Source organism: Eptesicus fuscus, chromosome 16, assembly GCF_027574615.1.
Source record: "Eptesicus fuscus isolate TK198812 chromosome 16, DD_ASM_mEF_20220401, whole genome shotgun sequence".
Classification (NCBI taxonomy): domain Eukaryota; kingdom Metazoa; phylum Chordata; class Mammalia; order Chiroptera; family Vespertilionidae; genus Eptesicus; species Eptesicus fuscus.
The window spans coordinates 58,932,082-58,959,129 of record NC_072488.1 but is presented as its reverse complement, the minus strand read 5'-3'; the positions used below and the strand labels follow the sequence as shown (position 1 = coordinate 58,959,129).

Below are 27,048 nucleotides of genomic sequence, written 5' to 3'. Positions count from 1 at the left end.
CATGCCTGGAATAAATCCCACTTGGTTATGGAGTATGTTCTTTTTAATGTATTGCTAGATCTGATTTGCTAATAATTTTTAAAATAATATATATTTATTGATTTTCAGAGAGGAATGGAGAGGGAGAGAGGGATAGAAACATCAATAAATGAGGGAGAATCATTGATTGGTTGCCTCCTGCACTGCTGCCTACTTGGGATCGAGCCCGCAACCTAGACATCTGCCCTTGACTGGAATCAAACCTTGGACCCTTCAGTCTGCAGGCCGACTGAGCCAAACCAGCTAGTGCTGATTTGCTGATACTTTTTTGAGGATTTTAGCATCTATATTCATCAGGGATAGTGGCCTATATTTATCTTTGTAGTGTCTTTATCTGGTTTGGAATAGTATAATGCTAGCCTCTTAAAAAGATCTTGGAAGTGTTCCTTCCTCTTGGATTTTTTTTTTTTGAGTAGTTTGAGGAGGCTAGGTATTATTTCTTCTTTGAGTGTTTGGTTAAACTTCCTTGTGAAGCCATCCAGACCAGGGCTTTTGTTTGCTGGGAGTGTTTTGATTACTACTTCAATTTTATCAGTTGTTATTGGCCCATTTAGGTTTCCTGATTCTTCCTGATTCAGTTTTGGAAGATCTTATATTTCTAGGAATGTGTCCATTTCATCCACATTGTCCAGCTTGTTGGCATATAGCAGTGGTTCTCAACCTTTCTAATGCCGCAACCCTTTAATACAGTTCCTCATGTTGTGGTGACCCCCAACCATAAAATTATTTTCGTTGCTACTTCATAACTGTAATTTTGCTACTGTTATGAATCGTAATGTAAATATCTGTGTTTTCCGATGGTCTTAGGCGACCCTGCTAGCAGTTCTCAACCTGTGGGTCGCCACCCACAGGTTGAGAACCGCTGCTATAGAGCCTAAGACCATCGGAAAACACAGATATTTACATTATGATTCATAACAGTAGAAAAATTACAGTTATGAAGTAGCAACGAAAATAATTTTATGGTTGGGGGTCACCACAACATGAGGAACTGTATTAAAGGGTTGCGGCATTAGAAAGGTTGAGAACCACTGGCATATAGTTGTTCATAGTATTTTTTTTTTTTTTTTTTACAATCCTTTGTCTTTCTGGGGTGTAAGTTGTTCCTTCACCTCATTTGGTTTTGATTTTAATTCTTTGGGTTTTCCTTCCTTCCTTCCTTCCTTCCTTCCTTCCTTCCTTCCTTCCTTCCTTCCTTCCGTCTCTCCCTCTTGATTTCTTGATGTATCTGGCTAAAGGTTCATCAGTCTTGTTTATCTTTTCAAAGAACCACCTTTTGGTTTAATTGGTATTTTGTATTTTCTTTTTTAGTCTCAATGTCATTTATTTCTGCTCTAATCTTTATTATTTTCTTCCTTCTGCTTACTCTGGGCTTTTCTTGTTGTTCTCTTTCTAATTATTCAAGTTGTAGGGTTAAATAGTTTATTATTAATTTTTCTTGTTTTTTTTTTTTAGATAGGCCTGTAGTGCTATGGACTTTCCTCTCAAGACTGTTTTTGCTGTGTTCCATAGATCTTGGGTTGTCATGTATTCATTTTCATTTGTTTCCAGGAATTTAAAAAAAATATTTTTATTGATTTTGGAGAGGGAGAGAGAGATCAATGTTGAGAGATAATCATTGATTGGCTGCCTCCTGCACGCCCGTAAGATACTGCTAACTGCCTACCGTAGGGACTTAGAGGGCAGTGAATTGAATTTGACCTCAGATGACATGTTTGGGATAATTTCTAATTATTTTTAAAGATTAGTTTTTGAAGTGCTATACTAAAATATTTTTTATTGAAGATAAAAATTGTTACCCTTTCTTTGGAAGATGTCAATTTTGACTGTAACTTTACAGAATTTGAACTTTTCTTTATAGTTTTGGCTCCTCTTGTATTTCATTGTTTTATGTATATTGTGTGACTAACTTCTTCAGTAGCATTTTATGAGATTAAATTGCAGAAATAATATAATTAATGGGCCTTGAGATCTTGAAGAAGATGGAACCATATATCTGAGCTGTTAGCCTTGTCTGTCTCAGGGGCAGGGTGACGGACTACACATGAAATGCTCTTATGAGTCACGTTTCTTAAAAGGTCATTTGGTACCTGAAACTTACTTTTATATCTCAGATATTAAGTATTTCACTTAATATAATTTATCACTAATGCAAAGATATGAGTCTGAATTCATTTTATTAGTCCTTCTCTGTTTTATAAAGTGCTTTAACACTTGCTTTTTGTTAATCATTTAAAAAATTATATATGTATTTGATTTTAAAAAGCAGAAATGACAGAATTGCACAAAGTAAAAAGTGAAAGATCCCTTCTCCCTCCTCTCCACGCAATTTAGCCACTGTTAACTGTTTAGGGCGTGGAAGTAGTGGTGTTTCAGAGAGCTTTCTACATGGTTTCTAATGGGAAAATCTCATTTCAGGTTCTGAGCAACATTCATACAGTCAGAGCTACATGGCAGCCTAAAAAGCCCAGAACATGGACCTTTTCTCCTCAGGTGAGTCATCTGCTGAGTGAATGGAATGAAAGATGAATTTCTTTTACTGTTAAGTGTCATGCAATTAATTTCTAAGGTGACGCTGTCAAAGTGTATTTCTGAAATGATATACTTAAGTTTAGCACAGACTATATGGGGTCATATTTAAATGTTTAGATTATTTAATGTTCTTTGAGGACTTTGACAAAAATTACTCATGTTTCTGACTCAGCAAAGTTATAATTCCTTGAATCACCTCATTCAGTGGATTTCAGGGTTCAGTTCATAAAAATGCTTGCTGGAGGAAGATTCCAAGATGGCTGCAGACTAGCAGGAAGCTCTGTCCACTTGCTTCCAGCACCAGACTGGACTTGTGGCTAAATTGCAGAGCATTCAACTTGAAAAACCAGTTGAAATGTAGCTGATCTGAATTATTGTGAGCGGGGAGTGTGGAGAGGGGACAGGAAGAAATGAGGAGAGGGTGAGCTGCATGGCTGGGAAGCCAGAGGGAAGGTGTGGCAGTCCAGCCCCTGTCCTCTGGTATCACCGGGCAGTGGGAATCAGTGATGTTTCGGTCCACTTGAGAGTCTCAAACCACACCACCACATGCAAAGAGTGATTGCTTTGTCACAACACTAGCCTGGGTTCACCTCAATCTGTGTCTATGGGAGGAGCCATGCATTGGAATTTGGGGCTGGCAGAAGGGTCTGACCGGTACACCCAGCAGTGAATCTGAGGGACCCTGTAATCTGCAGAAGGACTTTTTGTGGAGTTCAGGTTGGGGGCTGGACAGCATTGGAGCAAAATCCAACGAGCTCCACAAGTAGCAGATCCAAAGTTTTTTTTTCTTTCTTTCTTATCTTTTTTCTTTTATAACATTTCTTTCTTTCTTCCCTTTCATTCTATTTTTTTTCTCTTTCCTTTCTTTTTTTTTAGTTTTTATTTATTTTGTTATTTCCTTTTCTCTGATCCCACAGAAGAGGATCAGTCCTGTCTACCTTGAGTGTATGGCATATGCCCCTTTTCCCACCAGGGCAACGGCTGGTTCTGCCCCACCCTGCTACAGCCTGAGACCAGAGGGAATGGCTCTGGGCTGGATATCTGTGTCCATGTGACTGGGTCTGGCAGCATAAGGGACTCGGATATTTGGCCAGGTCTGAGTCTGGGCGGAGGCCCTGCCAAAAGATTGGCGTGTGTAGTGGGGATGATTTTTATTTTTAAAAATGCCTTTTGCTTGGGGTGGCAAAAGGGGATGCCAGTGAGCCAGGCAGAGCTGAAGCATTTGAAGGAGAGGAAGTGCCTGCTACCGCCTCTTACAAGGTATAGGTACTACCCCACAACACAAATCTGTTTAAACCATCCTGGCCAGAACCTAGATATCCCTACAGAGCCCGGTTCTGTGGGGGGAGTAAGAGCAGCTCACAATAGATATATTTAAGGCAGACACAGCCTCTGTCCTATGGAGGCCCTATCCCCTGAACTACTTGTGGCTGTGCCCTGGTGTGGTTCAGTCAGGTTGCCCAGGGCCAGGCAGGAACAGTGATTCACAACCTCCACAGATGCTGTGACAGAACAAAACAAGACCAAACCTAAAACAACATGAAACTCAACAACAAAAGACAAAAAAAACCCCACCATACTAAAAGACACAAGACCAAAAGAATTAGAGGAGACAAAAACAAAACAAAACAAAAAAGAGAATATGGAGGATGGAAAAGAAATAGAATAAGAATAAAAAAATAAAAAAATAATGAAATAATACTAATTTTTAAGCTGCAATAATAATCCTACCTAATAAAATAGTAATATGCAAATTGACCGCACCTTCGCTATGCCCAAGCCATGCCCACCAGCCAAAGCCACGCCCACCAGCCAATCAGGGCGAGTATATGCAAATTACCCAACAAAGATGGCGGTTAATTTGCATACACTGAGGGAGGGAGGAGTGAAGACTGAAGACAACTTAGAAGGAAGAGGGAGGAAAAGCAGAAAGCAAGGAGGCTGCCAGAGGGAAAGCTCGGGTGGGGAAAGCTCGGGCGGGGTGGAGCAGGGCAGGGTGGGGCGGGTGGCAGCGCACGTGGGTGCAGGCGCGGCGGCTGCAAAGGCGGTGGCAGTGGCAGTGCATGTGGCCGCAGCGGCCGCTTGCAGGATTCTTCCTGCAAATGGGCTACTAGTGAATAAAATAAATCTAAAATAGGAAAAGGAAAACAGGAAAAGAAAAGAGAAAAAAAATAAATTAAAAATAAAAACTGAAAAAGACAGAGAAATAGAAAAAAAAAGAATAGAGTGAAAATAAATAAATACAAGATATGAAAGAAAAAAGATAAGAAAGAAAGGAAATAAACTTTGGATCTGTTACTTGTGGAGCTCGTTGAATTTTGCTCCAGTGCTGTTGAATTTGCCCCCATGATGTGTCAGTCCCGGATGGCATGACATGGTCGGGGTTGAGCCTCCCAGTCAGCAAGCCTGAGTGGTGAACCCTCCCATGAATGGGACAACAGCAATGAAGACCCAAATACAACAGTAGGGCCCACATAACCCACACAAGGGACATTCCTAGAGCACCCAGCTCAGAAGATCAAGGAGATTGCACTACTGGGTCCCACAGAAGGCCACTGCACCAAGACTGGGAGGATAGCAGCATTATTCAATACACAGAAATGAACACAAAGAAACAGCACAAATGGGAGAAAAAAGAAATAGGCCCAAATGAAAGAACAGGAGGAATCTTCAGAAAAAGAGCTAAATGAAATGGAGGAAAAGCAATTTATTGGAAACGGAGTATAAAGCAATAGTTTTTATTTTTATTTATTTATTTATTTATTTTTAACATTCTGAATTATTTATTGAATGTACATTGACCATACATGACGGAATTTAAAGTGAATAAGTTAGGGTCAACTTTGTTTCATTTGAAACAACCAAAAATAATCACAAGATCTTATTTAAAATATTTTAATTTCTAAAAAGTGTAAGCCATTTTAAAATTAATGTAATTGCACAGTATTTGTTAATCCTTTCAACAAACTGAAAAGTAAAACAAACTATTTAAATCAGTTTAATTTACTTTCTCATTTTACAAATGAACACTTTGCCCCCGGAGGATGCAAAAATCAACAGTGAAAGTGGAATATTTAAAGTAGTGCAATGTAAGTATTTGACTAACAGGATTTTTAAAAGTAAATTTCATCTGGTAATTCCATACAACTACCAGTATGTTGACAGTAGATAGGAATTTAAAACAAACAAATCTAAGCTGATCAAATCCACAATTAAGTGAAGTTTTCATTTTATTCAGTTGTAAATAAAATAGCAGCCATTGTTTTATCCAATGTACTAATGGTATCAACTTCAGAAGAAATTATCTGCCTTGTTTGTGAAAAGCAAGAATAGTTACCTTCTGTTGAAACAGTGAGCTTTAAAAACCTAGTTCTTTTTCAATTGCTTTATAATTTCCAAATAAAATAAACGGCTCCAGCTACTGTCTTGGCAGTCAGTTTCCTATACGATTACATCTTCCATAAAGTCATCATATAGCCACTTACAGGTGTGATCTTTGGAACATTCTATAGTTTCAAAAAGGCATTTAAAGTCTGAAGGATACATGTCTATTATTTTTATTATTTTATCTTGTCTTATTTCCTTCAATATGTCCATTGTATCAATTAGACTCAATGAAGTTAAGTAGTCAATTAGCTTGCCATGGTGCTTCAAAAAACACTGCTTTGTCATGTGAAAAAATACATCATAGTTAACAGATGTTAAATGTGAAGATAAATCTTTATGAGGAGTCAATTGAATAAGACACAGGTTTTGTTGTATTTGCTGTTCTAATGATTCCTTACACTGTGGCTTTTCCCGCTGCCCACTTTGACTGCATATGTCAAATGACGACCAAGTTTCCATATGAAGAAGCTTCACATCATAAGCTATTTGCCAGAGCACACTTAATGCATAGTACAGGTTAGGGTTCAGGGGGTTCACCATCATCCTCTGGGATTCCAGTTCATAAGAAAAAAAAAAATTTAGTTGTACTCGTCCATATCAATATATAGAAGTACAGGAATATATGTCATGTAAAACTTTCCAAATCATATTTTTCTCATTTTTAGTTGGGAAGATTCCAATGACTTTCAAAGGGATACCTTTTGACCAAGGAAGTATTTCTATTCCAAATTTTTGAAAAAGCAACTTTGAATTCACAACAGGTTTTATTACTCCAAAACTCCTAGGATCCAGTTTAAAGAAGTCATAGTGGAACACATGTAGTTTCTCACCCAGCTTTTTTCCTAGGGACTCCAAATGTGGAATAAAAGCTTTGTCACTTTCAAGGGCAATCACTCTGGCACCTCTTTGAAGTAATGCTCTAGTCAGGATTCCAGGATCTGGATTGATTTCCAGGATTAGGTGATAGCCATCGTTTTTCAGCAGGAATGGCACCATGGTCTCGGCCAGGTTTGAACTGAGTATGTAACGCTTGGACTCTAAGTGGCTCCTGGACACCCTGGGGGGCAGATCTTTGAAACCCTCACTGGGCGCCAGCTTTGGCCAAAAATCGGACAAACCACAGCGGTTCCTCGCCGGGCCGCCCTTTCATCTCGCCGCTCCAGACCTTCGAAGGCAAAGGCCAAAGTAATAGTTTTCAGAATGCTCAACAGCATGAAAAAGACATAGAAATAATGAAAAACAACAAATTGGAAATGAAGACTAATATATATCTAAACTAATAAAAGACAAACATGCAAATTAACTATCACTCTGCTACACCCATCAACCAATCAGAGCGAGTATGCAAATTAACCCAACAAAGATGGCAGTTAATTTGCATGTGCAGACGGAGTAAGGAGTGAAGACTGAAGACAGCATAGAAGGAAATAGGGAGGGAAAGTGGAAAGCAAGGCTGCTGCGGCAGCTGCGGGAAGGGAAGTGCAGGGGGGGCAGTGGCGGCAGGAGGAAAAGTGCGGGGTGCAGCAGAAGGGAAAGCACGGGGCAGCAGTGGTGGCGGGATGGAACATGCAGGGGGGGCAGCGGCTGTGGGAGGGAAAGCGGAAAGCGCGGGGTGGAGGGCAGAGGCGGTGGGAGGAAAAGTTCAGGGCGGCGGCGGAAGGGAGGGAAAGCACAGAGCAGCAGTGATGACAGGAGGGAAAGCACGGGGTGGGGGGCAGAGGTGGCAGGAGGGAAGGGAAAGCTTGGGGCATGGGCAGGAGGGGAAGCGCAGGGAGGGGCGGCGGCTGCGGGAGGGAAAGCGTGGGGGGTGGGGAGGTGGCGGCGGCGGGAGGGAAAGCGCGGGGTGGGGGGCAGAGGCAGCAGGGAGAGTTCAGGGGGCAGGAGGGAAGCCCGCCAGAAGCCCTGTTCTTGCAGGAATCTTCCTGCAACAGGCCTCGGTTGCAGGGACGCTGGGGTGTGGCGGAGCCCAAGGCCCAGAAAGCCACCCGGGGCTTTCCGGGTCTTGGGCGCCAGCCGGGTGCCTGCTCCGATCGCAGGAGCGAGCCGACCCCCCAAGTCGGCTCGCTCCTGCCATCGGGTCGCAGGGACGCTGGGGTGCGGCAGAGCCCAAGGCCCGGAAAGCCGCCCGGAGCTTTCCAGGCCTTGGGCGCCAGCCGGGTGCCTGCTCCTGCCATCGGGTCGCAGGGACGCTGGGGTGCGGCAGAGCCCAAGGCCCGGAAAGCCGCCCGGGGCTTTCCGGGCTTTGGGTGCCAGCCGGGTGCCTGCTCCGATCGCAGGAGCGAGCCGACCCCCCAGGTCGGCTCGCTCCTGCGATCGGGTCGCAGGGACGCTGGGGTGCGGCGGAGCCCAAGGCCCGGAAAGCCGCCCGGGGCTTTCCGGGCCTTGGATGCCAGCCGGGTGCCTGCTCCGATCGCAGGGACGCTGGGTGCAGCCTATAGATAAAAGCCGAAGTGACCGAATGACCAAACGACTGGTTGCTATGATGCACACTGACCACCAGGAGTCAGACGCTTAATGCACAGGATCGGGCTTCCTCCTGTCTGGATCAGGCCTGCGGGGATTGGGCTCCCTCCTGTCTGGATTGGGCCTGTGGGGATCAGGCCAAAACTGGCTATCCAGCATCCAGAGGGATCTGGATTGCAAGAGGATGCAGGCCAGGGCAAGGGACCCCACCGGTGCATGAATTCATGCACTGGGCCTCTAGTAACTGAAATAAAGAATGCACATAAAGAGTGGTTAGAGGAAACAGAGGATTGAATCAACAAATTAGAAAACAAGGTAGAAAAAAACAATCAGAGAAGCAAAAAGAAAAATACTTAAGAAACATGGGGACAGTTTAAGGGATCTTTGGGACAACATAAAACAGAACAACATCCACATTATACTGGTATGAGGGGAGAAGAAAGTGAGCAAGGGATAGAAAACCTGTTTGAAGAAATAATGACAAAACTTTCCTAACCTGGTGAAGGAAAGGGTCACTCAAGTTCAGGAAGCACAGAGAGTCCCAGTAAAGAGGAACACAAAGATCCACATCAAGACACATCACAATTAAAATGGCAAATGTTCAAAACAGATAATCTTAAGTGCAGCAAGAGAGACAGTAAGTTACTTACAAGGGAGTTCCCATAAGGCTGTCAACTGATTTCTCAACAGAAACACTACAGGCCAGAAGGGAATGGCATGAAGTATTCAAAGTAACGTAAAGCAAGGATCTGAAACGAAGATTACTCTCTCCAGCAAGGCCATCATTCAAAATCGAAGGTGAAATGGATTCCCAGACAAAAAAAGACTAAAGGAGTACATTAACCCCAAACCAGCATTGTAAGAAATGTTAAAGGGGCTGCTGTAAGAAAAAGAAGAAATAGAGAGAGGAGCACTGGCATAAAGAATAAAAATGCCTATAAATAAGTACCTATCAATATTACTATAAATGTAAATGGCTTAAATGCTCTAATAAGAAAACATAGGTTAGCTGAATGGGTAAGAAAACATGGACCATATCTTTTCTGTCTACAAGAGACACACTTTGGAACAAAAGACACACAAGATGAAAGTGAAGAGATGACCCTGGCTAGTGTTTCTCAGTGGTTAGAGCATTGGTCTGTACACCAGAGGGTCGTGGGTTGCGGGTGCGCTCCCCATCCCCAGTCGGGGTGCATGTAGGAGGCAGTCAGTTGATATGTTTCTCTTACATTGATCTCTCTCTCTCTCTCTCTCTCTCTCTCTCTCTCTCTCCTCTCTCCCTCCCTCTCTCCCTTCCTTCTCTCTCTCCCTTTCTCCCTTCCTTCCTCCCTTCCTTCCTCCTTTTCCCTCTTACTCCCTCTCCCTCGAGCTCTCTTTTCTCTACCCCCTCCCCTTACACTTTCTCTGAAAAGCAATGGGAAAAAATATCCTCAGGTGAGGTTTAAAAAAATGCCCTCTGATGTAAAATGAAAACATAAAGGTAACATTTAGGAAATGTTTTTCAAAAATGAAATCTGGGTTAATGAGAGCTGTACTTTCTTCAGATAAAATCGTGGGACTGTCAAGACTGGAACAAAAAGGACTGGCATTTAGCCCAGTGATTTCACACCACTGAGTCAGTACTGCATAGGGGGAAGTGAAGACAAAGATGTCTGTGTTCTCTTTTTTTGTAAAGTTGTATTTATTGGTGCTACTTGCAAGAGGAGAGACCATCCAACATGGGGAACCAGTAAAGGGAAGTTAGGAAGGGCTTGTTTGGGATTAGGCCTTGTGTTAGGATTTTGAGCATCTAGAGAAGCTTTGAATTGGGTGCTCTCAGAAACTGGAGCAATAATTTGGTATCTTCATAAGTTTTATCTGGGAAGCAGGAGGAACAAAGAGGTTAAAACTCTATTTGGTAGGGAATAGCAGTCACTGACATTAGCTGGGAGAGTGCCATGTTTGATCATTTATTTTTCTGTTTGTTTTATCTGTGTTCAGACATGATTATAAAGTGGTCCTGTCTCTGTCTTGCTCCATCCTAGTCACAGAGAAGTCTCTTCTAAAGCTGGTGTTCTGTGGAATGGCTTACCTTCAGTAGAAGAAGCCGTGGCTCAGCGGTGGGGCCAACCCAGCTCCCAGCTGACAGCTGTCAGGGCTCCTTTCTGTGTTCTCTCTCTCTACATACATGTACATGCATATGTAACCATATGTAGGATCATGTAGTTTATTTCACTTAATTTTTTTTCTTCCCTCACATTTTCATTGCTTTAGTATTTACTTTCCTGCCACACTAGTTCCCATGTGTCCCTGCACCCTAAGAACCTTCATTAACTTCCTCTTATGGCATCAAAAGACCTTAAAGCAGGACAGAGGCGCCCGCACGCTGTGTGCTGTGTGTGCACATGTGTGTAGAGTACAACTCCTGAAAGGCCATGTGATGCTCTAAGCTCCCTCCTGCTGGTATTTTTTTTTCATTTTTTAAAATTGAATAAATCTTTATTGTTCAGATTATTACAATTGTTTCTCTTTTTCCCCCCCCCATAGCTCCCCTCCACCCGGTTCCCACCCCACCCTCTGCCCTTAACTCCCCCCCCCCCCCGCATTGTCCTCATCCATAGGTGTACAATTTTAGTCCAGTCTCTTCCTGCACCCCCACACACCTTCCCCCCTGATAATTATTTATCCACTCCCTTTCTTTACCCCTGATTCTATTATATTCACCAGTTTATTCTGTTCATCAGATTTTTAATTCACTTGATTTTTAGATTCACTTGTTGATAGATATATATTTGTTGTTCATAATTTTAATCTTTACTTTTTCCTTCTTCCTCTTCTTAAAGAATACCTTTCAGCATTTCATATAATACTGGTTTGGTGGTGATGAACTCCTTTAGCTTTTTCTTAACTGTGAAGCTCTATATCTGACCTTCCATTCTGAATGATGACTTTGTTGGGTAGAGTAATCTTGGTTGTAGGTTCTTGATATTCATCACTTTGACTATTTCTTGCCACTCCCTTCTGGCCTGCATAATTTCTGTTGAGAAATCAGCTGACATCGTATGGGTGCTCCCTTGTAGGTAACTAACTGTTTTTCTCTTGCTGCTTTTAATATTCTCTCTTTGTCTTTTGCCCTTGGTATTTTAATTATGATGTGTCTTAGTGTGGTCTTCTTTGGATTCCTTTTGTTTGGGGTTCTGTGCGCTTCCTGTACTTGTAAGTCTATTTCTTTCACCAGGTGGGGCAAGTTTTCTGTCATTATTTCTTCAAATAGGTTTTCAGTATCTTGCTCTCTCTCTTCTTCTGGCACCTCCATAATTCTGATGTTGGTACGCTTGAAATTGTCCCAGAGGTTTCTTACACTATCTTCAACTTTCTGGCTTCTTTTTTCTTTTCCAGTTGAATGTTTTTTGCTTCTTTGTATTTCAAATCTTTGACTTGATTCTTGCCTTCCTCTAGTCTGCTGTTGGGTCTCTGTATAATATTTTTTATTTCAGTCAGTGTATGTTTAATTTCTAGTTGGTCCTTTTTCATATCCTTGAGGGTCTCGTTAAATTTTTCGGCCTTTTCTAGGAAATTCTTGAAAAACCTTATAACCATGGTTTTGAACTCTATATCCAGTCATTTGTTCTCCTCCATTTTTTTCATTTGTGGTCTGTTTCTTTGACTCCACATTTTCGCTGCTTCCCTGAGTTGGTAGTGTATCTTTGTGTGCTAGGTTTCCTGTATGGCCTGGTGGGTCAGCCTCCCCAGTTACCTGAGGTGGACACTCTTGGTGTTCCCCTTTGTGGACTGTGTGTACAGCCTTATTGTAGTTAAGTCTTGATTGTTGTTGGTATCACTGGGAGGAATTGACCTTCAGGCAAATCTACGCCAGGATACCTTCTGTATTGGAGATAGCCTTATAGGACCAGACTTGCAAAATTGCAAAAGCCTCTGTGCTCAGCTTGGATGAGGCGGAGTCTCAGGGCTGAGCAGACAGTCTTGGCTTCCCGTCAGCCCTGCCCTTGTGCATGCACCTCCAGACCTCTGCCTTCCACGGATCCCCTGAGTTTCTGCCTGACCATCCAGATTCCTCCTGTAAGAGCATGGGTCCCTCAGGGGCTCGCCCAGAACTGGGGTTCAGTGCAGTCTGAACTGGGATTCAGTGCATTCAGGAGCTTCCGACTCCTTCCGCTATGGAAAGCCTGTGGCAACCTCCGCAGTCAGACCTCTCTGCGCACACTCATGCATGCCTCCATTCCCCTGCCCGCAGCGGCTCCCTGAGTCTCCGAGTCTCTGAGTCTCTGTGTGCCTTTCTCTACAGTCCAGTCTCTACCCGTATGAGCCTGGGTCCACAGGGTTTCGGCCAGAGGTGGGGTTCAGTGCAGTCGGGGGCTTCCTTTCCCCTCCCGCCAGCCAGGCACTCGGCCGCCCTTCCTCTCTGCGTGCATGTCTCCGTACCTCAGCGCTTTGCGGCTCCTCTGATCCGTGAACTTTTCTCTTTCCTTCTAGTTGTAGAATTTCCACTCAGCCAGCTTTCCTGTGGTTTTGGATGATGTCCGTTCTGTCTTTTAGTTGTTGTTTTGAAATTGTTGTGCGAGGCAGCAGTGTAGGTGCTTACCTAGGCCGCCATCTTGGTTTCTCCCCCTCCTGCTGGTATTTTGGCACAACACTTCAGAGTCCTGTTATGGGGTGTCTGTGTATGTGAAGTGTTTAGGGTAGAATTTTCTAATGTTTTCTCAGATATAAGGTGAACTATTTGGAAGGATAAGTATATTTACTTTGTAGAATGAAATTAAGCATCTGTTATGTACAAGGCATTCGTCCTAGGTATTGAAGGAACTTACATGATGTTAGGGAAGAAACCTATGCACAATAATAACAATATCTCTATTTGTGGAGCTCTAACCATGTGCATTTTATCATGGAATCCTAGAGCACCCTACGGGGTGGGTACTGTTAGAACTGTCTCAATGGCAGATGTAGCAGTTATGGGCCTCCTTTGCTGTGGAAGCACAGAGGAGGTAGAGATTAACTACAGGCTCAGGAAGGTTTTGTGGAAGGGAAACTAGACCTTGAAGGATGGTGGGGTTTTATTGGCAGAAAAGAGGGATGTGGTTGTCTCAGGAGAGGGAGTAGAATGAGCAAAGGGAAATTCACAAGGATCACATGCTGGGGGTCTTGTCCAGCATCTAGAAGGGTTCAGGAATCTGGAGAAGGGCTGTGTGTACATTATTAAAGAGTCCAGAGACGGAACATAAATTTGGAAGGCATTTTGGGGGGGCCAGAGGATCTTGGCTGTAGGAACCAAGTTCTGCTGTCTCTCTGGACCCTTTGCTTTTTATTAACATAAATTGTCCTAAAGCAAGGTAGATATACATATCAAAGGCAAGGTTTAGTATATAGAATCCATTGTCAGATTGGGGGAACTGCCTATGGCTGTTCAGGTGTTTGGCCAGTAGGAGGCAATAACATGTAGATTGAAGTGCCCTCAGCTGTCTGGCAGCAAGCAATCATTTATGCATCCTTTTCAGGTTTGGGGAAATGCCCTCAGCCATCCCAGATGATTCAGCCCTGCTGACATGCTGGAATTGGCTTCTGGCAATCACATACCAATGTGTGTATGAAGTCTTTAATTTTAGCTCTGTTCACAAGGAGCTATGGCTAGTATAAAGATCTTATAAATGCAAATGACATCCATCACACCTCTGGGCGCGTAGGTGTAGTACCTGTTTTACTTAGCCTCTCTAAGGAAAGGGTAAGTGAACATAAAGTTATTTCCCCTTAACACAAAGTTAAAGTTTTAAATTTCAAATCATTAGTTCAGATGAGTCCAGTCCATCTGCTCTTTGTTTCCTTTAAGAGACCTTTACTGTGACGCAAGGTCATGCTGGGGGTCTTGTCCGGCATCTAGAAGGGTTTTGGTAGAGAACAGCAGTCACATTTTCAGGTGAATGGAGCTGAAAACTCCCCCAGTTTTAATTTTTATTGGTGACTTTAGTTTTCTTATGTTTCAGGTTACTGGCACCTTGCCGTGCTTGCTTGATGGTGATTGTTTTATCAGGTCCAATTCTGCATCTCCCGATCTTGGAATATTATTTGAACTTGGAATTTCTTATATTCGTAATGTATGTCAGTTAACAAATAAGGCTTTCTCATGTATCTGTTGAAAGGGAAGATTTTTTAAAAAGCTTGTATTTACAAGTAAAATAATTGAGATTTTTTGTTATAGAATTTTAATCCTTGAGGAATGGGAATGGCAGTGATTTTATTTTATTATTTTAAATATATTTTATTGATATTTTTACAGAGAGTAAGGGAGAGGGATAGAGAGTTAGAAACATCGATGGGAGAGAAACATCGATCAGCTGCCTCCTACACACCTCCCACTGGGGATGTGTCCGCAACCAAGGTACATGCCCTTGACCGGAATTGAACTTGGGACCCATCAGTCTGCAGGCCGACACTCTATTTACTGAGCCAAACCACTTAGGACAATGGCAGTGATTTTAATATTATACCCTGAGTGGCCAGATTATTATGATCTCTGAACGCATAATCTGGCCACTCAGAGTGTGTGTGTGTGTGTGTGTGTGTGTGTGTATTAGAGGCCCAGTGCATGAATTTGTGCTTGGGTGGGGTCCAGCCAGCCTGGCCAAGGGGAGGGAACATGGGCTGTTGGCCTGCCTGTCTGCTGGTCGAACTCCTGGTCAAGGGGACAATTTGCATATTATTATATAGGATATACACTGAGTGGCCAGATTATTATGCGTTCAGAGATCATAATTGGCCACTCAGTGTATTTAGTGCTGCTTATTTAGTAGCACTTAAAATTAAAGTGTAAAAGATGCTCAACATCACAAATCACTGGGGAAATTCAAATCAGAACCATAGTGAGATACCATCTCCCACTGTCAGAATGGTATTATCAAAAAGATAATTGATAATGGTATTATCAAAAAATGTTGGTGAGGATGTGGAGAAAAGGGAACTCTCATGCACGATTGGTGGTAATGTAAATTAGTATAGCCCCTATGTAAAACATTATGAAGGGTCCTCAAAAAATTAAAAATAGAACTACCATATAACCCAGCAGTTTCATTTCTGGGTATTTAAAGAAATCCAAAACACTATTTCAGAAAGATGTATGTATCCCTATGTTTATTCAAACATTATTTACAATAGCCAAGATATGGAAGCAACCTAAGTGTTTATAAATAGACTATTGGATAAAGAAGATCTGATACATATATACAACAGAATATTACTCAGCCATAAAAAAGAATGAAACCTTGACATTTGCAACAACATAGATGGTTCTTGAGGGCATTATGCTAAGTGAAATAAGCCAGAGAAAGGCAGATACCATGTGATTTCGCTTATATGTGGAATCTAAAAATACAGAAACAGGCTCATAGATATAGAGAACAGATTGGTGGTTGCCATGGGTGGCGGATGGGAAGGTGAAAAGAAAAAATAATGTGGTTCATTCTGAGCAACACCAGAAAACCTTACTACTGTGTAGTGATTTGTGACCAAAAGAAAAGAAAACCCTCTTTCAAAGAAGCTAATCAACCTCAAATAGGGTATAAGCTGCATATATGTTGAAACTAAACAGGGGCAACAGTCATATTTCAAGTTCTAAGCGTTATCTGGCTAATACTATAAATGAAGGATGCCACAATTCCACAGCTATTACCTATAGTCCTAAATATTACTATGAGGTTAAAGGTGAAAAACAACAACAACAAAGCAATCTATTCCCATAAAATAATTTCCCGAGGCTCAGCTCAAAATTTTCATCTGTATCTCAAGCTAGGAGGGACATATGGCCCCCCCTTGCTGAAAAGGAAGTATATTTTAGCTGGGCATATTGCCCTTCCCTCCTTGAAAAAAAAAAGTGAGGTTATAATAGTAGTGAATAAAAGGGAAAAAATATTGGGCAGGAAAAAAATTAAAAATAAACAAATAGATGAGTGTATTTGTTTACATTTATAGCTTGAGTGAACTCCAGTACTTTTGAAGAATGAAGATGTGGGAAGGATGGGACTTTGCAGATAGTGGCAGATGTTTGGTGGTGTTCCAACACAGCAGTTTCCCTCTGTCCTAGAGGCAGAGGGCACTTAACCTTGTGAATGTGGTTCAAATTAAGGGACCAAGAAGAGTGGTGAATTTTTAAAGGGAATACCAGAAACTTGGATTAGTTTAACATCATTTAAAATATTGAACCAGTGGGTGTGGGTCTGTGATAGTAGTTTTTTGTCTCCATAGTCTAATAATTTGAAAGGTGTAGTATATATACTGGGTGTCATGGTAACCCAGAGATCCCACTGTTCTTACATCGGGGTCTTACACCATCCTTTCATTTCTCTAAGGCAGATTCATCCGTCTGGGTAATGTTGATAGGATAGGAGAGGAGCAGGTCCCCTGAGTGGGCCCCAGTATTCCCCAGTGGCCTCTGACAGTTAACTGTTGGGCAAAGTTCTGAGCAGGAAAGACCTTTGGATGACTTAACTTGCTCATTTATCTGCCAGGGAGACAAAGCTTCCTGACCTCAGGTGCTGTCGATGTGATTTGAGCTCATCCCATCACCTGTCACTCAGAGGACTGAAGCACCAGCTGCCACCTCATCAGTCAGGTAGAAAGAGAGAGAGAGAGAAGGAGAGAGAGAGAGAGAGAGAGAGAGAAACATTGATTTGTTCCACTTATTATTCATTCATTGGTTGTTTCTTGTATGTGCCCTGACTGGGGATCAAACCTCCAATCTTGGTGTATTGGGAGGATGCTCAAACTAATGGAGCTACTTGGCCATGGCCTCTCAGGTGTAGAGATTTTCAGAGGGGTTTGCATATCGCCATGAGCTCTGCAGGCACAAAGGGACTCTGCTGTGTTTCACTTTATTTTCTTGAGAAGAGATTCTTAGTCTAAAGTGAATACTAATTTTGTACCTTTAAAAGGACCTGGTATCCTATCTAATAAAAAGAGCAATATGCAAATTAACCATCACTCCGCTATACCTACAAACCACCCCACCAGCCATGCCCACCAGCCAATCAGGAGTGAGTATGCAAATTAACCCCAACCAAGATGGCTGCGGCCACTGAGTGAGCAGGAGGGAGGCTTGGGTTTCCCCGGCAACAGAGGAAGACAAGCTTTCCACACACCCTGGTGGGCCGAGGCCTCCACTCCAGGCTATAAAGTTTCAATTATAGAAGATAAATAAATCCCAACAGAAATGGTGGCAGGCATGAAGCTGGAGAGAGTAGGAGGCTAGGGTTGCCCCCAGTGATGGAGGAAGCCAAGCTTTCCGAACAATCTGGCCAGCCCAGGCCTCCACTTAAGGCTACAAAGTTTCAATTATAGAAGATAAATAAATTCCAACAGAAATGGCTGCTGCCTGAGAGCAAGCAGGAGGCTTGGCTTTGCTCCAGGCTACAAAGTTTCAATTGTAGAAGATAAATAAATCCCAGATACCAGGGCCTCTGCTTGGGTTGCCAGGGGGCGTGGCCAGCCTAAAAACCATTACAGGCCCCTTGCCCAGGCCGCCCATGCCCCAAGGGAACCCCCACCCTGACCTGGGACACCCTTCAGGGCAAACCAGCTGGCCCCCACCCATGCACCAGGCCTCTATCCTATCTAATAAAAGAGTACTATGCAAATTGACCATCACTTTAACACACAAGATGGCTGCCCCCATGTGGACACAAGATGGCCACCACAAGATGGCCAGCAGGGAGGGCAGTTGGGAGGGACCAGGCCTGCAAGGGAGGGCAGTTGGGGGTGACCAGGCTGGCAGAGGAGGGAAGTTGGGGGCAACCTGGCCTGCAGGGAAGGGCAGTTGGGGGAGGGACCCAGGCCTGCAGGGGAGAGAAGTTGGGGGGGACCAGGCCTGCAGGGAAGGACAGTTAGGGGCAAACAGGCTGGCACGGGAACAGTTAGGCATCAATCAGGCTGGCAGGGGAATGGTTAGGGGGTGATCAGGATGGCAGGCAGAAGCAGTTAGGGGCAATCAGGAAGGCAGGCAGGCGAGCAGTTGGGAGCCAGCAGTCCCGGATTGTGAGAGGGATGTCTGACTGCCCGTTTAGGCCTGGGATCGGGCCTAAACGGGCAGTTGGACATCCTTCGAGGAGTCCCAGATTGGAGCGGGTGCAGGCTGGGCTGAGGGACATCCCCCCCATGCACAAATTTCATGCACCGGGCCTCTAGTGTGATTATAAATTTGACTGCTTCAGTCCTAGCTGGTTTGGTTCAGTGGATAGAGCATTGGCCTGTGGACTGGCGGGTCCAGGGTTTGATTCCTATCAAAGGCACATGCCTGGGTTGCGGGCTCCAGGCAGCCAGTCAATGATTCTGTCTTAATATTGACGTATCTATCTCTCATTCTCCCTCTCCCTTCCTCTCTGAAATCAATAAAAATATATTTTTTTAAAAAATAAATAAATAATTAATCAAATAAATTTGACTGCTTCAGACATTGTTTCATCTATGTTTTTATTCCTTAGTCAACTGGTGAAAGAGGAGAATTAAGCTGTGGCTGGGTGTTTCTTAAACTTTTTGATGCCAATGGAATTCCTATTCCAGCAAAGTAAGTTGGTTATATATTCCTTCTAAATGGGTAACTTTGTAGATCAGTTTTTAGAATCTAGATTTGCCAGATGTATGCTCTGTTAGCATTTCAGTAGCTTATGGGGAGAAGGCTTTGAATCTGCTTTTATGTTCCTTCAGCTAGGGTATGAAAACAGCATGTAAGTCTCATGCTAGGGAGGGGAAGTGACACATAGAAAAGGGATTTTAAAAGATGTTTGTACAAACTGTCTGCCGAGAATATTCTTCAGTGATTTTGTGTGGGATTAGTACTTTTCACAGTGCTGAAACAGCCCAGTCCCCTCCAAAATGAGGGAAAGCTAAGTTCAGGGTCCCCAGGGCCTCTGTGATTCTGCCTTTCTTCTGTAGGTGGAACATTGAACTTGTTATGGCAGCCACAGTAAGCACATTTAAAACTTTGGTCAAGATGGTGGTGTAGGCAAACACAGCACGCTCCTCCTCCCACAACTACATCTAATTATAACTAAACTACAGAACAACCATCATTCAGAACCACTTAATATCTGGATGAATGGAAGTCCTACAACCAGGGACTTAAAGAAGAAACCATATTGAGAATGGTAGGAGGGCTGGAGACACAGAATAGGCTTGTCCCACACTCTATGTGTGCTGGATATAATTTGGGAGGGATATCTTGGTTGCTGAAATCCCTCCTGAGGAGTGAGGGGTCCCAGCCTCACACCAGGCCCCAAAGCCCATGTTCCAGTGCCAGAAGAGAAGTCCCCATTACTTCTGGCTATAAAAACTAGTGGGGAGTGTGGCTGAGTGAGACAAAGGCTGCTGGAGTCCCAGGCAGGTCCTCTTTTATTTTATTTTATAATATACTAGAGTCCTGGTGCACAAAATTTGTGCACGTTGGGGGTGGGTGGGTGGGTGGTGTCCCTCAGCCCAGCCTGCACCCTCTCCAATCTGGGACCCCTCGAGGGATGTCCGACTGCCCGTTTAGATGGGCAGTCGGACATCGCTCTCACAATCCAGGACTGCTGGCTCCCAACTGCTCGCCTGCCTGCTTTCCTGATTGCCCCTAACCGCTTCCACCTGCCAGCCTGATCACCCCCTAACCACTCCCCTGCTAGCCTGATTTATGCCTAACTGCTTCACTGCCAGCCTGTTTGCCCCTAACTACCCTCCCCTTCAGGCCTGGTCACCCCTAACTGCCCTCCCCTGCAGGCCTGGTCACCCATAACTGCCGTCCCCTGCAGGCTTGGTCCCCCCCAATTGCCCTCCCCTGCAGGCCTGGTCCCCCCCAACTGCTCTTCCTCTGCAGACCTGGGTCACCCCCAACTGCCCTCCCTTGCTGGACATCTTGTGCCGACCATCTTGTGTCCACATGGGGGCAGGATCTTTGACCACATGGGGGCAGCCATCTTGTGTGTTAGAGTGATGGTCAATCTGCATATTACTCTTTTATTAGATAGGATAGAGGCCTGGTGCATGGGTGGGGGCCAGCTGGTTTGCCCTGAAGGCTGTCCCAGGTCAGGGTGGGGGTTACCTTGGGGTGTGGGGCAGCCTGGGCGAGGGGCCTGTGATGGTTTGCAGGCTGGCCATGCCCCCTGGTGACCCAAGTGGAGGCCCTGGTATCTGGGGTTTATTTACCTTCTACAATTGAAACTTTGTAGCCTGGAGCGGAGCCAAGCCTTCTGCTTGCTCCATGGATGCAGCCATTTCTGTTGGGACTTATGTATCTAATATAATTGAAACGTTGTAGCCTTAAGCAGAGGCCTGGGCTGGCCAGGGCTGCAGAAGCTTAGCTTCCTCCATTGCAAGGGGCAACCCTTGCCTCCTGCTCTTTCCAGCTCTGCTGCCATTTCTGTTTGGTTTTGTTTACCTTCTATAATTGAAACTTTGTAGCCTTGAGTAGAGGCGTAGGCTGGCAAGGGTAGGCGGAAAGCTTGTCTTCCTCTGTTGCTGGGGAAACCCAAGCCTCCCTCCTGCTCTCTGTGGTGGTAGCCATCTTTGTTGGGTTTATTTGCATATTTGCTCCTGATCGGCTGGTGGGCATGGTTGGTGGGTGTGGCTTATTGGTGTAGCGAAGGTACGGTCAATTTGCATATTACTCTTTTATTGGGTAGGATTTTTATTGATTTCAGAGAGGAAGGGAGAGGGAGAGAGAGATGGAAACATCAATGATGACAGAGAATCATTTATCGGCTGCCTCCTGTATGCCCCCTACTGGGGATCGAGCCTGCAACCTGGGCATGTGCTCCTGACTGGAATTGAACCCTGAACCCTTTAGTCCACAGGCTGACACTCAATACACTGAGTCAAACCAACTAGGGCCCAGGCAGTTCCTCTTAAAGAGTCTGTGCATGGACTTAGACTTGCTCCCTGTGAATTCTAACAATGGGGCAGCAGCTGAAAGTCATCATAGACGTATGGGAAGGAACTGAATTGTTTATCATCAGGGCAAGAGATAGAGGGACAACTTTGGACAAAAATGCTGGCAGAGGCCATTGTTCTTTTTCCAAAACCCCCGACCCCCAAAGAGCTGTCAGGCAGGTGCCATACCTGAGTCTCCATCAACCTGATTAACACTGTTCACATCACCCTGGTGATTCCCTGAGACTACCCACACTCAACTTGTGGACCCATCCAAGCCATTTCCAGTGTTTTTTTTTTTTTTTTACACAAACTGCCTGTCTTGGCTCCTGCTGTAGACTTTCCTAAAGCCTCTCAACGGTTCACAAATTGCAGACAGGCCTTGGTGTGTCTCGTACCTCTTGCTAAGTGGCCCCAAGCCTGTCACTAGTGGCAGCTGATCTTGGTTTGCAACTTGGCCTCTCCTGGGGACTTTTGAAAAAAATATATGTTTTATTGATCTTTTTACAGAGAGGAAGGGAGAGGGATAGAGTTAGAAACATCAATGAGAGAGAAACATCAATCAGCTGCTTCCTGCACACCCCCCACTGGGAATGTGCCCACAACCAAGGTACATGCCCTTGACTGGAATCGAACCTGGGATCCTTCAGTCCACAGGCTGATGCTCTATCCGCTGAGACAAACCAGTCAGGGCTCTCCTGGGGACTTTTAAGCCCAACACAAGTAGCAGCCATCTGTAGATCCATAGCTTGTGATGGGTGGTGCCTGGCAGGGCATAAGTGGTTGCTGACCTTGCACCTCCTGGGAGGCCCCAGAGCTAGTGCACCAACAGACAGCTTCAGACCATGTCAATTACAACCCCACCACCTCCACGAGTGACATACTCAAAGGGTGGACTCAGTGAGCACCAAAGCCCCACTTAAGCAAGCCCTGCTTTATTGGGTTAGCTCCTGCATAGCAGCTCCTCTATTGTAGTTGCTACCAGTCTTTGCAGTCAGTTGGCCTGAGGATCAGTCCCTCCTAGTGATGCCAATAGCAATCAAGGCTTAACTACAGCAGGGCAGTGCATACAGTATGCACAGAGGTACACCTGGAGCTTCCAGCTCGGGTGACTGGGGAGGCTGTACAACTGGGCCCTACAGGACACCAACTACACAAGGTCACTTTACCAATTCCAGAAGACATTGCAGCTCTACCTAATACAAAAAACAAACACAGGAAAGCAGCCAAAATGTGGAGACAAAAAAATAGGTCCCATATGAAAGAATAGGTGATATCTCCAGAGAAAGAACAAAATGAAATGGAGGCAAGCAAACAAACTAACAAAAAATAATGGTTATAAGGATGCTCAAAAAAATCAGTGGGAACTTAAGCAGCACGAAAAAGGACTTAGAAGCCATAAAATAGGACCAGTCAGTAATGAAAGGTATACTAAAATGAATAATTTATCGGGAATCAACAATAAAGTAGAGGAAGCCGAGAGTCAAATCAGTGATTTGGAATAGTATAAGGAAGCAAAAAACAGCCAATCAGAACAGCAAAAAGAAAAAAGAATAAAAAAATATGAAGAGTGTAAGGAGCCTCTGGGACAATTTTGCATCATGGGGTGCTGTAAGGAGAAGAGAGGGAGCAAGAAATTGAAAACATATTAGAAAAAGTAATGACAGAAAACTTCCCTTACCTGGTAAAAGAAATAGACATTCAAGCCCAAGAAGCACAGAGTGTCCCAAATAAGATGAACCCAAAGAGGCCCACACCAAGACACATTATAATTAAAATGCCAAAGGTTAAAGACAAAGAGAGAATCTTAAAAGCAGCAAAACAAAAGGATTTAGTTACCTACAAGGGAGCACCCATACCACTGTCAGCTGATTTCTCAACAGAAACTTTGCAGGCCAGAAGGGAGTGGCAAGAAATATTCAAAGTGATGAAAAGCAAGTTCCTACAACAAGATTACCCAGCAAAGCTATTACTTAGAATTGAAAGACATAGAAAGAGCTTCACAGACAAGAGAAAGCTAAAGGTTGGAATTATCACCATCAAACCAGTATTGTATGAAATATTAAAGGGTTTTCTTTAAGAAAAGAAGAAAAAAGATAAAAAAGTATGAACAATAAAATGGCAATAAATACATACTTATCAACAATTGTATCTAAAAAACAAAATCAGTGAACAAGTGGAACAGTAACAAACTCATAGTTGCAGGGAACACTTTCATGGTTGCCAGATGGGAGGAGAGATCGAGGGATGGGTGAAAAAGATGAAGGGTTTAAGAAGTACAAATTGGTTGTTACAGAATAGTCATAGGGATGTAAAGTACAGCATAGGAAATATAGTCAATAAAATTCCAATAGCTATGTATGGTGTCAGATGGGTATGAAATTTATTGGGATGATCACTTAGGACAGTGGTCGGCAAACTGTGGCTCGCGAGCCACATGTGGCTCTTTGTTCCCTTGAGTTTTTAGCAAAGGCCAGCTTAGAAGTACCCTAATTAAGTTAATAACAATGTACCTACCTATATAGTTTAAGTTTAAAAAATTTGGCTCTCAAAATAAATTTCAGTCGTTGTACTGTATATATTTGGCTCTGTTGACTAGTGAGTTTGCCGACCACTGACTTAGGAAGTTGTATAATGTCTAATGGGTGTGTGTGTGTGTGTGTGTGTGTGTGTGTGTGTGTGTGTATGCACCTGAAACTAATATAATATTGTATGTCAGCTGTAATTCAATAATAAAAGTGATTAAATGGCAAAAAAAAAGACCAAATGGCAAACTGGTAGCAAATATTTATAATACAGGATGGGGAAAAGTAGGTTTATAGTGTTGCATATGCAAAACAATTTATTCTTGCATTATTTATTCATTATTGTATTATTTTCTTTTTTTTTTCTTAATCCTCACCCTCGGATATTTTTTTCCATTGATTTTTAGAGAAAGTGGAAGGGAGGGAGGGGAGAGAGGAGAAAAAGGAGAGAGAGGAAGAGAGGGAGAGAGGGAGAGAGAGAAAAGCATTGATGTGAGAGAGATACATCGGTTGGTTGACTTCTTCACGTGCCCCTGGTGGGGCTGAGGAATGAACCTGCAACCCAGGTAATGCCCTTGAGTGAGAATGGAACCTGTGACCCTTTGGTATGTGGGCTGACGCTCTAACCACTGAACACACTGGGCAAAGACAATTGCATTTTAAAATGGGCACACACATAGAAATCTAACCTTAAAATGGGCACACACTCACATACCGTAAATCTAAGTCTAGGATATAGACAGGAAATTCACAGAGAGATACAGGTGGGCAGTCAGGAAGAAGATGATGAAGATCCCAGATTTGCATAAAATTCAGGGCTCTAGTCCTGCTGTGCCTTGTAACTGTAAGTCTCCAAGCCACAGTTTCCCCCAATTTTTGAATGGGGAATTATCATAGTTTTTAACCCCAAATGTTTAATTCAGGTAATGCTCCCCCTCCACCTCTGCTGACACCTCAGAGTGGATGGGGCCTCCTTACCACAGGACGGAGGTGAAAGTCCTGACTGTGCTAGTCCTCTGATGTCACCAGGCAGGAGACGGGGCACTTTATTACCTGGCCCTCCTACCCAGAAGCCCAGGCTTCTTATGATTTTGGGGGTTTTGTTTTTGTTTTTTTAAAATATATTTTATTGATTTCTTACAGAGAGGAAGGGAGAGGGATAGAGAGTAGAAACATCGATGAGAGAGAAACATTGATCAGCTGCCTCCTACACACCTCATACTGGGGATGTGCCCGCAACCAAGGTACGTGCCCTTGACCGGAATCGAACCTGGGACCTTTTAGTCAGCAGGCCGACGCTCTATCTACTGAGCCAAACCGGTTAGGGCAGGGGGTTTTGTTTTTATGTATTGTTCAATGCTAATATCTTGGTCATTTTATTTGAGTGCTTCGTTTCTTTTCTTTTTAAAAAATGTTTATTGTTGAGATTATTAATATTCATGGTTTTAGTTGTACTTGGTAGAAAGGAATGGTATGTCTATTCAAGCTTTGCTAAAGCCACAGCTATTTTTTTTAATTCGGTGGAGGCCTGAGGCCTCTGTATTAATATAGAAACATTTCCAATGTATATTTTGACATGAAAAAGCAAGTGGAAGGATAGGATGTGTACTGTCACTCCACTCTGGTCCACGAAGAACTGCGTTTGTGCGCCTTCGTGGGTGGGTTTATGTGAGCTGTTCCCAAGGCTGCCCCTAGAGCAGGAGTGGGGACTGGCAGCAGGATTAGAGAGGCCTTTTACCTCCTTCCTGCTTCTACACTTCGGCAGTTTGTAACTTTAAAAGAAAAGTCTTCAGTTTGGGATTCACTGTGGAATGTATTTGTTTGCATTTGCATAGAATAAGATAGGGCAAGGGACTACCAAACTAGAGGGGGAAAGAGGTGGCTGTCACTTTTTCCTTATTATTTCTAGGCCATTGAAACTTTTTACTACAATCTGCATGTTACTTTTATATTTTATTTATTTATTACTTTTATATTTTAAAAATCATATAAAGTCATATTGGCTATTTAAAAAATTATCTTCATTGTTGAAAGTATTAAAGATGTTCCTCCCCCGCCCCATTACCCCTCCACTGCACCCATCCCCCCGCGTCCCCTCTCCCAGGCCATACTGGCTTTATTTCGAATGATGATTCAAAATATTTTAACAACATTAATAATATTTTTCATGCTAATGTGGAAAATGTATTTCTACGGTTCATAGGTAAGAAAGAGACTTATTTTCTGACCTGATGCCCCGCAGAAGGATCAGCTTCCATTCTCACTCATCAATGACACAAAGATATCTGTGCTGAAAAGGGATTGACTCAGGACTCCCACCACAGGTCTCGGTCACAGCATACCCTTCTTTTGTAGGACTTACGAGCTCCCCCTGAATGGTGGCACCCCTTATGAAAAAGGTGTGGAAGTGGACCCTTCGGCATCCAGAAGAGGTACAGCTCTCTCGGGGCACCTTCCTTCCCTGCCTTAGAGATCAAGCAAGCGGGAGACATCTGAGAAGATAGCTATGTTCTAACACAAATAGGAAATTCATGTTTTAAAAATGTATTGTTCAATGCTAACATCTGGTCATTTTATTTGAGTGCTTCTTTTCTTTTCTTTTTTTAAAATCTTCATTGTTGAGATTATTATAGATGTCCCTCTTTTTTCCTCCCATAGCTCCCCTCCACCTGGTTCCCACCCCACCCAGGCCTTTGCCATCCTATTGTCTGTGTTCATACATGTCTAATCTCTTCTTGCACTCCCACACCCCCTTTCCTCTGAGAATCATCAGTCTGTTCTATTTCCATGCCCCTGATTCTATTCCATTCACAGGTTTATTCTGTTCATCAGATTTTTTATTTATTTGATTTTTAGATTCACTTGTTGATAGATACATATTTGTTGTCACTTCGTTGTTCATATTTTTTATCTTTACCTTTTTCTTCTTCTTCCTCTTCTTAAAGAATACCCTTCAGCATTTCATATAATACTTGTTTGGTGGTGATGAACTCCTTTAGCTTTTTCTTGTCTGTGAAGCTCTTTATCTGACCTTCAATTCTAAACGATAGCTTTGCTGGGTAGAGTATTTTTGGTTGTAGGTTCTTGCTATTTATCATTTTGAATATTTCTTGCCACTCTCGTCTGGCCAGCATAGTTTCTGTTGAGAAATCAGCTGACAGTCATATGGTTACTCCCTTGTAGGTAACTAACTGTTTTTCTCTTGCTGCTTTTAAGA

At 43.4% G+C, this 27,048-nt stretch overlaps 1 protein-coding gene across 1 annotated transcript in view; it reads left to right on the top strand.

Annotated features, from left to right (window-relative positions):
- Positions 1-27,048, top strand: part of NPHP1 (nephrocystin 1) — a 109,910-nt gene that overhangs the window by 49,564 nt on the left and 33,298 nt on the right. Inside the window, exons 12-15 of the mRNA XM_054728418.1 lie at positions 2,458-2,532; positions 14,400-14,510; positions 18,885-18,967; positions 26,187-26,263. Coding sequence (XP_054584393.1) covers positions 2,458-2,532; positions 14,400-14,510; positions 18,885-18,967; positions 26,187-26,263 — 346 coding nt within the window. The remainder of the gene's footprint in view (positions 1-2,457; positions 2,533-14,399; positions 14,511-18,884; positions 18,968-26,186; positions 26,264-27,048) is intronic.